General features: G+C 38.0%; 1 protein-coding gene across 1 annotated transcript in view; it reads left to right on the top strand.

Moving 5' to 3' along the window:
* ADCY1 (adenylate cyclase 1) overlaps positions 1-15,127 on the top strand; it is a 128,076-nt gene that overhangs the window by 91,264 nt on the left and 21,685 nt on the right. The window contains exons 11-14 of the mRNA XM_026843560.1: positions 1,265-1,349; positions 5,230-5,319; positions 8,188-8,444; positions 9,080-9,206. Coding sequence (XP_026699361.1) covers positions 1,265-1,349; positions 5,230-5,319; positions 8,188-8,444; positions 9,080-9,206 — 559 coding nt within the window. The remainder of the gene's footprint in view (positions 1-1,264; positions 1,350-5,229; positions 5,320-8,187; positions 8,445-9,079; positions 9,207-15,127) is intronic.

Genomic DNA, 15,127 nt, shown 5'->3' with positions numbered 1-15,127 from the left:
TCTCTGCACCGGCGCACCTCTCCCCCCTTCCTCCTCCTTTCTTCCATTGACCTCGGTGTTCACATAGGTGTCCTCACAATGTTCCTCACAACTCCTACTCCTCCTCCCAGGTTCCACTTCTTAGATATGTCACCGTCACTAACTGGCTCAGCCTTGGCCAGAGGTGAGTCCGACTTGGAGCTGGGGGAGCTTTGAGAAGCTTCTTGCAGGATCTACCACTGTAGCCCCCTCCCTTGCTACCAAAAACCCCACCACACAAACCAGCACAGTGAATTTGAAATCAAAGCCAAATACTGAGAAATTCAACAGCAAAAGAATTTTGAACTTTTAGAAACCTTGTACAAGCAATCTTTCCCCAGTGATGATCAAGGGCACAAGTACACATATGCTTGCAGCCATGGCTCACATCTTATGGACTGGCTGTGTTCTCACAAGACTAGAAAAGAAGGTGTGAAGATCATGTTATGCTGCTGTCGTACGGCCCTGGCTCCATGGATGACTGGGGGCCAGGCTGTGCCTAAGAATAAATCAAAGCACCAGCGCTGGTGGACTCATTTTTGCCAGCTTCCTCACATCCATAAGGTACTGTTCCAATAACACAGGTTTTCTGGAGAAGGGAAGTGCTTGGTCTGCACTCCTCATGAAGAACAAACCTATTTTGAAAGATTAGGAGAGGGAAGATTAAGAATTAATAGAATTATTACAGCATCTTTGTGAAACCTAGGATTTTTCTAACCATTGAGAAAGATTGAAAAAGTTGTTCTGTTTCATTAGAAGAAGGGATCGCAGTGTAGTCTGATTTTATTTGACTTCATAAGTAACTGAGTTGACTGACCTCTGATTTCTGAATCTTTGAGAAGGAAAGATTAAAAGGGAAGAGCGGCTGGTAGCTGCTACACAGCTGCCAAGGCCAAGTAATTAGGTTACACACTCCAGTTATAGGAGTCATCATGCTGAATATTCCGCATTAGCCTACAGTTAGAAAGTGTCTCTCCTGTCGCACCATATAGTTGAATTTTTGAGGTGCTTTGATCTCCTTGCTGAGGTCAGAGTGGGCATCATATACAAGAACATTTACTGATTTCTCATCCTTGAGAGCAGTGCATTTCACTCTGAAATTTCCTCTGTGACAGTATTATAGCAAGGGTGAGGGGGAGATCCTCCACAGTTCATCCAAAATGCCATTTCAGAACAACGCCTGTTCTTTTTGTTTGCATCTGTTACTGAGTTGCATTGCTTTACTTCTATTATGTTTTGATTCTAGGAGTACCGTAGTTCTTGTTCTCCTGGTGTTCTGCATATGCTTCCTAGTGGCTTGTATTATGTACCTACATGTCACACGAGTACAAGTAAGTGATTCAAGATTTTATTACTATTCTTCCTTTCCTTGGCTATGATTTGTTTGTCCTTTGGAATATGAAGCCATCAGCACATGCTTCACAGATTCAGAGTCTGAAATCTATGTGCTTTTCAGGTTTATTGCTAAGTAATGTATTAGGTACTTCAAAACCAAAGATGATTCACCTCAAAGCAGAGTTTTTACATGAGTAATCATTACAGCAGTGTAGCATTCAGTACAATTAGTGCTATGTTTTTTGTCTTTTTTGTTAACTCTTCCCTGAACACCTGCCACTAGCTACTGAATTATTCTAGTGTTCAGATAAACAGCTGCTTTAACCTGACTTTTTCTCCTTTCTGTCTACAGAGCATGCTAGTTCTCCCTTCCATTCCAACTGGTATCTGGGTGTAAAGTCCTGCTAACTTCCCCTCTGTTTTCAAAACTTTTCCTTGCCAAAGCAGCAGCTGTTTTGATGGTAAAGCACAATGTTTTGCACACGCAACCCTTGGCCTTTTCAAAACCTTTAGTAATGATTAATTCTCCTGCATTACATTTTCACAACAGTAATAATGCAGAAGGACATTTGGTTGTTATAGGAGAGTAGGTCTGCCAGATCAGAATAAAGCATGTACAGATTAATTTTCTGATGAAAAAAAATTTGTAGCAGCTTAATCTAAATTCAGTTTTTTTCAGACAAATATCAGCAGAAAACATCTACACATTTAACTAGCTTTGCTGATTAGTACAAATTAATTTTTAGTTAAGAAAAAAATGCCCTTTGGCAGGAGGAAGGTAATTGTTTTCATGGAAATACAAATAGTATATTATCAGAGTACCTGCTAGAGAGCAGGTCTTTATAATATTACACAATAGTTTTGATTATCTCCTTTTGTTTCATAAAGGCACAGTAGTTTATCATCTGTTCTTCTGTCTATGGATGGTAGAAACATAGATAAAGCTTGTAGGAAATTGCTCCTCTTTATGCCATTTGCCTGGGCTAGTGCAAAATTAAGGTTTGTTCCAGCTGTTTTGGCAGTCATCAGAATTTGAATTTATTTCAGGTTCCTCAGAAAATTCAGTACCTTACAGAATCAAACCCAGCATTAGAAAAATAAAGAAATATAAATATTCAGAATGTCACAGTTTGAATTTTTGTGGTGAAAATTTGTGTTATATAATAAATAAAAGATAATGAATATACTATGTATGATGAATATAGAATTCTAAACTGGTCATTTCCCTATTTTAATCAGTCTTCTGGCACTCTATTTGCTATTTTACACTGGACAATTAACTCAACTTTGCCATACTTTAACTTCAAATGCCTCACTCAAAAACACCGTAATTATGTTTTACTGTACCAGTTACCCAGCATTTTGGGGATCTGACACTACTTATTTAGTTAATAAAAATTTCACAAATAGAAGAAAACAAATAAAATTATGCCCAAAATGCTATGCTATCATAAAAGAGCAGTTGCAGTCTAGAATGACCAAAAGTCAGAAGTATAAATCTTGTATCAGCCAAAATTTTAATTCAGATATGTCTCATACCTTACCTTTTAAAGGTTTATTTTCATTTCTAGCCCAATAGCCTAGCATGTCAATGTTTAGAACATATACATATGACATGCAAAAAAGAGTCTGTGCAATGTGTGAGGACACACTGTCTTTGAATCTGCAGTTTGCTTTGTCTCTATTAACCATGCAGCATTATGTTCAAACTATGGCAATTCTCTCTTTAACAAGCAGTAGATAATTTTTTGATTGCAAACTGAATTAATGAAAAATATATATTTCCTTCAAACAAAATTATTATTTTGCTTTTTATTTATATGGATTAAACCACACATGTTCCACCTCATTTGTACATAGGATTTTGGTCTAGTTGGGCGGACAGCTTCATAGGTAAAATAAAGGTCTGGATGATTATATTCAGAGTGTAGCAGTTAATGGTCGTACCCTACCTAGAAGCCATTAATAAGTGGGGTAACACAGAAGTTTATCCTGGGACCTCTTCTGTTAAACACTTTTGTCAACAACCCTGAGGAAGACATGGTGTATACTCATGTCAAGGTTTCAGGTCACTCCAGTTTTGGGGGACCAGCCAACACACTGGCAGGATGATGACTGAGGGGGTCCTAGATAGGTTAGCTGAATGGGCCAACAGGAGACTTATGAAATACAGCATGGATAAATGCAAAGTCTAGGCCCTAAGCAGGAAGAAGCCCTTGCAATGACACAGGCTGGGGACTGACCAGCTCTGCAAAAATGGCCCTGGGGATCATGGCAAACAGTACTTTTGGGGCTTTGGACGTCCCTTCCAACCTGAACTGTATGACAGCAATGAATAAACGCAGAAATAGTCTATCTCTTTTATCATAGTGTCATTTTGGACACTGCTATATCCCCTCCCTTGAGACACAGCTTTTCAGTGTGAGATTTTTACAATTTGAGTTTTTGTTTTACAATATACTTACTGTTTTATTAAAGGTGGCATACCTCAGGTATCCCAATATATTTTACTGACGCTGACTAACAGTTAAGCTGGTTTCTGGTACAGCAAATTAACTCAGGTCCATACTATGCTTCTATAAATCTACTATTGAAATTATGTTGGTTGTTCCCCACCTACATTTATATGGACTTAATCTGTACTGAAGCCATAATGTATTTGCAGATCACTCATGTGGGATGTTTTTTCTGTAATTGCTGTATTCTTATGTTTCACAGTCCAGATGAAATTTATCCACCTATAACTATCTCAAACTTTTAATTCATGGTCACACATATGGGGGAAATATCTCTGCGTATATGAAATGAAGGGGAGAAGTTTCAATACATGATTTCTGTTGTTCCAAGGCCACAGAAACCCCTCTCTATGGGTACTTTGCTGTCTGCTGGATGCTATCCTTTTGATGTTGATGACACCCATGAAGTGAACAGTTTTCTTCAGAACTAGTGACTTTCATTCAAAAATTAGCTGTTTGCTTGCTCCATTCAACCTTGTCAAATCCAGCCTTGACAAGACTGAGCTCCCTCCTTTTAAGGGACCCAGGATTGTTCCCACTTTAAATCTGGTTGTTTCCTAGAATTGATTCTTGCCCCTTGAAGTCACTAATGAAGTTCTGTATGTATCATGGATCCAGTGGATAATAGATGCCCCAAACATTCTTAATGAAAGGGGAAAAAAGAAGGAAAGCAGCTTTCCTTGAAACCAGAGTAGATCAGTATGACTGGAACAAGCAAAGTACTAGAGCCTGACAAACTTATCCTTCCTCTCTCACCTTCTGTCACTGGCTTCAGATATGCTCACAGCAGCAAGCACTTCACACTTCACAGTGATGAAATCAGGGTAAAAATGGAGATGAGCAAAAGATTCACAAGACTCCATTACACCAGACATTTTTGTTCTCTACTGCTCTTTCTGCTCTGACAAATTCAATATTTTTAATGAGTCCTGACAATTAAAACTACCCTGGCATAGAAGACACAAATACCACTCCAAAATTCTATTCTACCACAGTATGTTCTATTGGATCATTTGTAGCTGATAATTTGCAAGGCAGAAGATGCTTTGGGTATTTTCCCCATGAGAACAAAATCAAATGCCATCCTAATTTATTGTTTGCATTGTAAGCAGATATCCTACTAACCTTTCAAAGAGTTTTAGTTACAGTGAAAAATATAGTAATAATAATTACACATTTATTACCCCCAAAAATGCAATTACCATTAAAACACATGAACACAATAACTTCATGCTTGTTTCATAATTTGCAGTGCAGATAAAATTTCTGTATCCCTCATCCACTTCTTTTTGTAGACTACTAAAAAACAACACTTTAAAAGAAATTTTTAAATCTTTAAATATTTTTTTTTCTTCTTTAGTGTTTTCCAGGGTGCCTGACAATACAAATCCGTACCATTTTGTGTATTTTTATTGTGATCTTAATATACTCTGTGGCTCAAGGATGTGTGGTGAGTATTTAAATAAAGCATTACTTAATTTAGCATTCTGTTTAAAGAACAGCCTGGTATGGATCTGTTAAACACATACCATATTCTTGTCTGGTGAATTCCTACTGCTTTTATCGTTCATACTTGCACAGCATATTTCTTCAAAATTAAAGCCCTTTGCTATAATTTGAACTTTCACTGCCCTGAGTGAGGGTGTCAAATTAGGAATGGCAAAGCTATTAGCAAATTACACAGATAATACCTAGTCAACACCTACAGAAACTTCTATATCAAATCTTAGTATCACATAGTCCACTGATGTCATGTACTTTATGGGAAAACTATTTTTAGATGTTCAACTTGCTTACTAGTTCAATGGCTAATATTTTGTGACAGACAAGACAAGGTGTCAAACAATATTACTTATTTCTATGTGGCAATGTACATATGTCTGTGTAATAATAGGGGGATATTTTTAGTCCAGACAGATCAGAAAAGGTAAGGAGATCTTAAAATATGGGCTGTATTGCATAACAATAAGAGGTGCTTACACTGTGCTACTTACATGATCCCTTCACATCTAATGTCTAGGAAGCTTCTCTAGCATGAAGGCAACTTGCTCAATGCTTCTGATAATTGAGCTTCTTTCACTGTAGATTAGCAGCTTGTTCTATGTGGTAGACTTGAATGTCAAATGGGATTTAAACTTCCACCTAAGTATTTGGCATTTAGTTGCCTTGTCAAATTCCTAGCACTCAATTTCAGCATTTTGGCTGCTAATGCTAATGAATTAAACATGTTAGGGTACCCAGAGGAAAGAATACACACAAAAATAGCATGCTATACACAACTGGAGATGCTGAGGCGGCAGATGACTCAAATCATGCCTCTCTGCAGGATTTAGGAAATATGTTCTGACCAACAGGAGCAATTCACAATGCTAACTGAGGTGCCAAGCCCCTTATTTTGTGTATTCACTCATACCTGGACCTGCCCTGAGAGCATCTGCCAAGCTGATTCCCATGAACTGAATGGGCAGAGGATCCCTTGTCTACAAATTCCAATGTCCTGAGAAGTACCAAGAGTTACTGATGTTCAGACATTTCTGGGAATTCCTGAATATCAGCTGTGTGAGTAACACCCAGCCCTGATAGCACATAGACATATATGTGGTTCCTTATGTGCATATAAGCCCAAAATGCATAGAGGTGTGCAGTGCCTCCAGGCTAGCTAGCATCTCAGCAAGTATAGCTGACTTTGTGATTGAGATGAATACGATGACAGCTGGAACCTTTGTGGATCAGCCCCCATAGATCTGATGCTTACTTTGACCAAAAGACAAAAGCCACCACTGTTGCCACTTAAAGATGCTGAAAATGAGAAACAGACATCGCAAGGCCTAAGGCAATGTTGAACATCGGTGGAAGAAGACAGATTAGAATTCAGTTCTGGCCTCCAACAAGGCAGTGATCATTCAGTTATAACTTCTAATATTATAGGTCACTAATATGTCTTTATCCTTTACTAAAGCAAATATAGCTTTTAAATAGCATTTAAATGCTTGGGAGAAATGTTTAATCAGTAGAAATTATTAGTTCCTGCAAAGTGTGCCTCTAGAATTCTCAGCTAGCAGAGGAGCTAGGTGTTGAGGTTTCACTCTTAGTTGTAGAGCAGATGGTGTTTTCCTGGATGGATTGCACATTATTTATGAAGCCCCCATGCATGCCTGTGTTTTCAGATAAGTTTAGTATGAACAGCATTTTTAAGGATATTGAACAAAATCACATTAAATGGATTTTTCACTTCATTCTTTCTCATATCATTTCATAATATTAGCCATTTTGAGTTTAACTCACATTTTATCTGTTATGTCTCACCTTTTTAAATGACTACAACCCCCCGTAAAATATATTGCTTAATCACCTTTCAGGTTGTCAGTTATTTTACAGCATGCTATAAAATTTCATTATCAGTGGTTAGGATGAAATAAAAAGGTCTAATAACACACTTCAAAAGAGAAGCTTAAGTACAGGGCAGGGCTTATTCAGCGGTGCCTGTTAAAATCAATTTCACACTACCATCCCACTCACCTCGCTTACGCTAACTCTTATCCTCTCCCTTTGCAAGGGGTGAAGGTTGGAGTGCAATTAAAATTGGAGCTCTAGGGACTTAATTTTATTTGCCAGAAATTCCTCCTTTCCTTGGGTAACAGCTCTGAGATGTGTACATGACATTACCTTTGGAAGAAACAGGTTAAATTTCCTCAAATTTCCCATAAGAAATGCACTAAAATATTTTTTTTTCCTGGTCAATAGAAGAAATGGATAACTAAAATGGCAGCAATAATGAAGGATGAGGCCTTATATATGAATCATATGTGATAGCAGAAGTATCTCTAAGGTGGAGAAAAGATATTATTCATGTTTAGTTTTTCAATCAAAGATAAAAATATGTTTTATTTTATGTTTGATTAATTGATTTTGATACAATTTATGTAGTCAATAAAACATTTCCATGCTTTGTGCAAGAACCTTTCTCACCTGCATGGCCACATAAAATGTTTACTGAAGTTCCTTAATTTTGCAGGAGTATGTTTGCTTGAGAATCTCTTGGTTTTGAGCACTGAGAGGGAAACTATTCAACTAAGCCCAGACTTTAATTGTTTAGCCTTACTGGCATCTAATGAACAAAGTGTGTCTCCCACCTAAAACTGAGTAAAGCATTACAGGAAAAGGAGAGAGATTTTATTACGGCAGTGAACTGGATGGGAACTCCATGGGCACATTTTCCCAATTAGAAATGAACTACAGTCAGCCCCCACAGCAGCTGCTTTTTATGTTTATTTCATATTTAACTTTCTCCCCTTCTCACCTCTCCTGTATTTTCTAGGTTGGCTGTATGCCTTGGGTTTGGAATACCAATTCCAGCAGTTCAATAGTTATCATTTCTCCTGGTGGAACAAATAAAACCATGAATGAACTTCCATGTGACACAGCCCACTATGCTTTCCTTTCCTGTGTAGTGGGGACTCTCACCTTGGCAATATTTCTACGTGTATCTTCCTTGCCAAAAATGATTCTCCTGCTTTTTGTTACAATTTTGTACATAGTTATTCTGGAACTCAGTGGTTACAGAAAAGCAGTGGGGTAAGTATCTTGCAAAGTTAAAACAGTGGGTTTTTCTGTATAGGTAGTCATGATATTGACTACTCATCTGTGAATTGTCCTCTAGCATTCAGTGCTGCTTAGGGCTGTATACTCAGTAGACCATAGGAAATACTTAAGCCATCGTCTCCCCAGCAATTGTAGAGTCTAGTAATATCCATCAACAGGAGATCATCTTTTGGGAATTAACTACTCTTGCCCCATTATTCTGTAGTTTTGTGCTAACATACCTCAGCTGAACACACTACAGTCTAATTATAACAAGAAATAGAAAAACACAGTTAAAAACTTCCCTTACATATTTCAGTAGTCCTCAACCAATTCCAATTTCATTTAAGCTTTTTATCTGTTGAATGTTTTTATATTTGCTAAGTAAAGGCATGTACATACATTGCAATAATGTACAGCATTATAAAATCATCAAGAAGTCAAATGTTGTGTGATGCAGTGATGAGATTTACTGTCACCTATCTCTCTGCCCATATGAGCCTCTTCAGAAAAGGCTAGTGATTAGGTCATAGCCACATGTTCTAAACTAAAGATATTATATTAAAAATATGCAGTGTTGAGTATTAGAAAACCTGGAATAACCCATTTCCTTTCCTTTTATTTTTAAGGGGTGGCTCCTTTTATATGCGTGGCTATGAACCAATACTAGCCATCTTGCTATTTTCTTGTGCTTTGGCACTGCATTCCAGACAGGTGGACTTGAAGCTGCGTCTGGACTACCTCTGGGCCGTGCAGGTAAGTCATAGGACTTTTCTTTCAAGTATCCATGCACACAAAACGATGTCTGACTTTTTGAACTGGCTTGCAAATACTTTCAGAACAAATTATTTTGACTAAGACACTTTCAGAATTTTTCATGCCTGTTGGTTTTTACACCGAAGAATTGTTAGAACTTTCTTTCCACAGACCTACAAATTCATTTGCTCTGGAGAACTTTGTTTTTTTGTTTGTAGTTGTTCCTTAACACTACATCATTAAATAAGTAATATATTTATATCTAAGGTACTTTATGAATAGAGAGAATTTCAAACATGGGAAATTGACTGTTAGCAGTAGAAACTTGTGATGAAGTTAAATCCATAGGTTTTTTTCATAAACTGATAAAAGGAAATACTTATACACATATGATGTAATGAAACTGTGGAACTCTTTCCCAAAGGAAGATTGAAAATTGATTTAGATACCAAGTACCTGGACTTCTTTTTGAAAATATATTTCCTAGCTATCATAATCACAGCAAAATCTATAGAAATTATACTAGCCATGAGGGGTATTAGGAAATGTTTACCTCTTGTCACGTCTCTCAGCGGTCCTATTCCCACCTCGGAAGTGTTTCACACTGACCCCTGAGGGAAGGAGAAAGTTAAAGAAGATGTTAAGTTTGGGTTTGTGGAATTTGGAAGTTGCCTTTACACTCTTGTAGCTCACAGAGGTCACATCCTATTCTCACCTACACCCTGTTAATTATGTTAAGAGGACTGTATAAATCATCACAGTGCTTGCTTTTATGTGTAAGATCAAGACTGGAACACATGAGTTAAATACATCCCTGGCTCTACTGTATTACCTAGAATGGAGAAATCGGGAATGTCTTAGCTCTATTATCTTCTACTCTTTTTTCTATTTTTCTACCTAACACTTAAGCTCTGTTGGGATCTTTTGTTTGTCTTGATGTCCAAGACCATGTCCACCTCCTTTATGATTTAAGTTTATCTTGTTCTACAATTTCTGTGGACTCTGTGCTGTTTAACTGAGTCAACACATGTGATATCACTTCATTTAATTTTTGTCCTATGACCTGCAGTATTGATAGGTGGCCTGTCAGCCTCAGAAGTTTGTTTTGGACAAACTGATAATAGTTTCCATTTGCTGTGGTGCCAAATAGAGTTTACAGGTGGAAAAAAAAAAAATCCCTGATTTTGAAACTGAGAGCAGCACATGATTAGCTGTATAGAGGCTATCTTTATATAGATTGGCAGATGGTTGAGGTATGTGAGTGCCATATGATCCATGAATACAAGACCACCTGTATGCTATTCCTAGCCATGAAATAGATTATCAAGCAGGAAGATACTGTTTTGTTATCCTGTGGCCTTTAAACAGGTCAAGAGTGAATTCCAGCATCTTAAATGCTCTTCATCATTCCCGATACTATCACTTGCATGGCGAATTGTGCACCCCTAAGGAAATTACTGCTTGAAGATTCTTGGTTTTAAATTGGCTTTTAATTAGCAATGAATTAGTTTTAAAAATTCAAGTGCAGGAAACTAATGGGATGCTTGCCTGCTGAAAGACCAGAACTAGACAATAGTGAAGGGAGAAATATAAACTTTTCCATTTTTTTGAGATCAAGTTTTACAGAAATACCTAGTCATCTACCACAATTGTTAAAATCATTGTGCACTTACTCCAAAGGACAATAAGGTGAATTAAAACATATGGATGCCTAGGTATCATTTCAAAAAGTGCTTTTCATCTGAGAAGATCAAATGCCATTTTCAGATCTTTTCAATTGCAGATCAGGTACTTGTGTAGTACCAACTTGTCCATGAGATTTACAGAAAGGAAAAAAAAATCAGTATACGTAGAAGATTCAGAAATCCAGGATCAACATAACTACCATTCTTTGAAATCAGTATGCTGGATAGATGCTTGGCCTCTTTGACAATCTGGGCATATACTTTTGTTCCTCTTGATTCCACATGGAAGTTCTATTACCTGTACAATAAATAATAGTGGATAACATGTTGTAAGGAACGTTGTCCTGGTTTCCACTCCATATATTAATTGTAAATGGTATTGAATAGAAGGGCTAATTAACATAACACGCAGAAGTACCATCCTGATGCATGTTACAGAAATGCTTACGGTGCTTACCTATTCAAATGGATAAGTTAAAAAAAAAAAAACAAAACACAAAAACAAAACCAAAACATTATCTTTGTAATTATTAGGCTCTTTGGCAGAGTGAAAATGTGAGTATTAAAAGCTCTGGGAAGACTGTTGGTTGGAAATATCTATATATTAAAACTGCCCTTGAATAGTTAGCAAACTCCAAGCCACTAATTGTTTAACGATCTTTAAGGGAATATAAGGGTAAAAAGCCACCTTTCTGATTGACAATTTTGTCTAGCTGCTGGACTGCAGGAGCCCTGCATTCCTTGTCATGTTTCTCTACAGCCACAGTGCTACTTACAGTTGAACCACATTGGTTTAACTTGGTTACATTCTTGGTAGCAGAAGTTTTAGAAAGACCACTGACTTAGTGAACAGGACTGTGGAGATTTTCTTCTGGTTTACAGAGTGAGTGTGCTGGTTCTTTGTGCAAACACTGAATTGCATGAACCACTGCTAGATCTGGAGACTCACAGCTCCCAGTAACCAGCCGCTGCCTTGTGAAAGATGTGCCAACATGGTACAACATGTATTTTTAGGAAGCTTCTCAATTGTTGGCTTACAACTGGGAGAATTTCAGACTCAAGGGCTATTTCGAAAGCTATACGCACTTTGTTTACATACTTTTAGTAAGGCTCATTGTGGGGCTAATCCTGTAAAAATGTTCCCTGGTGAATAAAACCAGTTGTGGCATAAGCTGCAATAAAAAGGATTTAATAGATATTTTCATTTACTTCATCATGAACAACAAACAGTCTAATACTAACTAAATGATATTTTAAACGCTGAAAGTATCTTGCAGTTAATACCATTATTATGAAGAATATATAGATCGATGCTCAGTGGTCTATGCTAAGGTCAGAGGAAAACCCATCTCCACAGAGTTTGTCTGCCACATCAGGAAAAAAATGTGTTTTGAGGAAAAGCAGATTTCAAAGAAGAAAAACTGACTTAGAAAAATGATACAGTTCCAAGAAAAGTTAATCTAATTTCCATGCATCTAGGTTACATAACCAGAACAGAGATAATACAGTATGATTTATGTATGTCATGTGGAAAAAATACATTTTTCTGATTGATGATAAGTTGTTAAAACATTTATATTTGTACTTACTCTTCACACGTCAATGGTGTTATAGCTTCTTGTTGATTTTGTTAGGGATTTTTCTGTGCCAAATTTAACCTTTCTGAATATCACAGTATTTCCAGAAAATATCTTTTGGGGGTTTTTTAACAGGCAGTGGGAAAAGAATTTCATTTTCTACATAACATTGTTGAGTAATTCTGTGTCTCATGACAATAACTGTGAATAGCAAATGTAGGCACATTTTACTTCCTTGTGACTGATAATCCCTTCTTTTTATGCAAATTACTCAGCAAAACTGGGTAAAAAAGGAAAAAAAAATTGGACAAATAAATACAAGCAATAAATCTATGAAGAAGCTAAAACTGCCCCAAAAATGGAGTTGCTCACTCACCCAGGATTTGTCAGGGGAGGAAAATAAGGATAATACAATGATATGACTGTCGCATTCTTTAGGGAATACTAGAATATTATTCAGCTGTCTGTTCTAATCCGTGACACTTGTAAGAAATACGTGTTTTACAGTCGGCAGGCAAGACTTGCCAGGTGCGCTTGCACTTCCTCCTAAAATCTGGCCCTACAGAGCAGTGTGATAGGTCTCTTCCCTGTGGTTTTAGTGCCACCTTCAGGTACATAGATGATGTTTCTGCGGCACCGGTGCCCAGCGTTTTGAAACTGGATTTTTATGGGGTAACTCTTCAGTCAGTGACATTGCTACAGCATTTTTATACTTATTAAACAATCACCTGATAGCTCAGGTAATACAACAGCTCAGACCACTTCCTTGAACAAAGGATGTAACCAGTTACCAGCATTGTAGGTATGGGGTGCTGTGTAACTTTGTAAAATGCAATAGGTGTCAATTATGTTGATGTCAGAAGCCATAGTACCAAACAATTTTTCAAATTTTGTGACCAGGTCGGAAGCAAACCCAAAGCCTGCTTTTAAATACTGCAGCTCTGCAAAATGACCTAGCTGCCACAAATACCAAACAGGTATAAGCAAAAGGCAGAATGTGAAAAATTATGTTGCTCATGCATTTTCTTTCATATGTATTTTCATTCTTGTTTATTTTCACAATAATCTGCCTTGTTTTTTGAGCTAGCAGCTATTGCATAAGTATCATGCTGGCAAATTTCCTTAATTAACCAATAGGAACAGAGGCAAACAGATGAAGGTTTGGATACTATTTAGCTGTCTGGATAATATTTCCACCAGGAATGTAAGTACCTGTGATTTGTGCTATTTTAATCTTCTTTCTCCAGTCTGAAGTACTCCTTCTCACCTGTCAGTGTCTGTTTTGCCTGGAAAGGGATGATGCCTACACATTGTTTTATCTCAGCTGCTCAAAGAGTAGGTACTAGGAGCTCATGAGTCACAAGGAGGAAAGACAGTTTTCATGGCATTCCCTTGAAGGGCAGAAAGCAGGAAGCTGGAAAAGGGTCCAGACGATATCAGTAATTGGTTTACTTCCCTCCCCATACAGCCATGTGATGGGATAGTTTTAGAATCCGAGCTGCTGAACATGACAAAGTCTTCTTTTACCTCACCTTCACTCCTTATCTTGCCTTGCAAGAGACACAATGAGATCTTTCCTCTTTCCCCAGGCAGCTCCTGAGAATTTGCATATATGAAAGCTGTCTTAGGCAGTGCAGGGTGAGAGGATGGGTACTCTATGCAGTCGCAGCAGAGAAGGTACACTGCAGTTCATATTCCTAGCAGATCACTTTATTAAAGTCAGGATGTGAGACATTTTCTATGTCTGCATGGTATAAGTGCAGTCCATGCAGAGACTCCAGCTAGGGTACCAGCAACAGTATAGCAGTATTTACCCAGTGTGTGGTCTAAGCTGATAAACCTTGCTTTTCAACACAACTGAGTATCTCGGGAGTGCTATGCTAATTCCATGAGCATTCTGCTTCTGGGTCTGGGCCTAGCTCAGGAAAAGCTGCCGCACAAAGGCAAGTGTCTCCCTGAACCAAAAGGAGAGGGTGCACTTCTCTCTCCCTGTTGGCTAGGAAGTGCCTGACCTGAAATAGGCCAGGGCACAAAAAGCTAAGAGCACTTGACCTACATTCCCCTTGTTCTGCTGTTTACATAATTTGTCTCTATTTAAGGTTTACTACCATTACCCACCATGATATTATTCAAGGGCCTTCCATGACCTTAGTGACTTTCATCTCATTTCTGGCAACAGAACCTTCTCAGAGTCAAAATTGTAGTTAACAGTTTTGCATCCGAAGACGCTTGTTAGGTGTGTTGGAAATTAAGCATTCTACTGTGTTTCTTAGCAATGCTGACATCCTTGATGCCTGTCTCTGCTCTTAGAGGCTTTTACCACCCCTTCAGTCATGACTTTGCTTTGGTTTGAGCCACTAGCTCTTCACTGAAGAGCTCAGTTCTCAGCCTCTTAGTCCCAGTTGTGGTCCAGTCATTGTGAACATTGTTACACCCATACCTGCACGCACACAGTAGTGTCATTGGCATAGTCCCAGTTGTGGTCCAGTCATTGTGAACATTGTTACACCCATACCTGCACGCACACAGTAGTGTCATTGGCATAGTCCCAGTTGTGGTCCAGTCATTGTGAACATTGTTACACCCATACCTGCACGCACACAGTAGTGTCATTGGCATAGTCCCAGTTGTGGTCCAGTCATTGTGAACATTGTTACAC

Source organism: Athene cunicularia (genome assembly GCF_003259725.1).
Source record: "Athene cunicularia isolate RWA chromosome 2 unlocalized genomic scaffold, athCun1 chr2_part1, whole genome shotgun sequence".
NCBI lineage: Eukaryota > Metazoa > Chordata > Aves > Strigiformes > Strigidae > Athene > Athene cunicularia.
The sequence above is the reverse complement of the archived record's forward strand: the minus strand, read 5'-3'. Positions and strand labels throughout refer to the sequence as shown.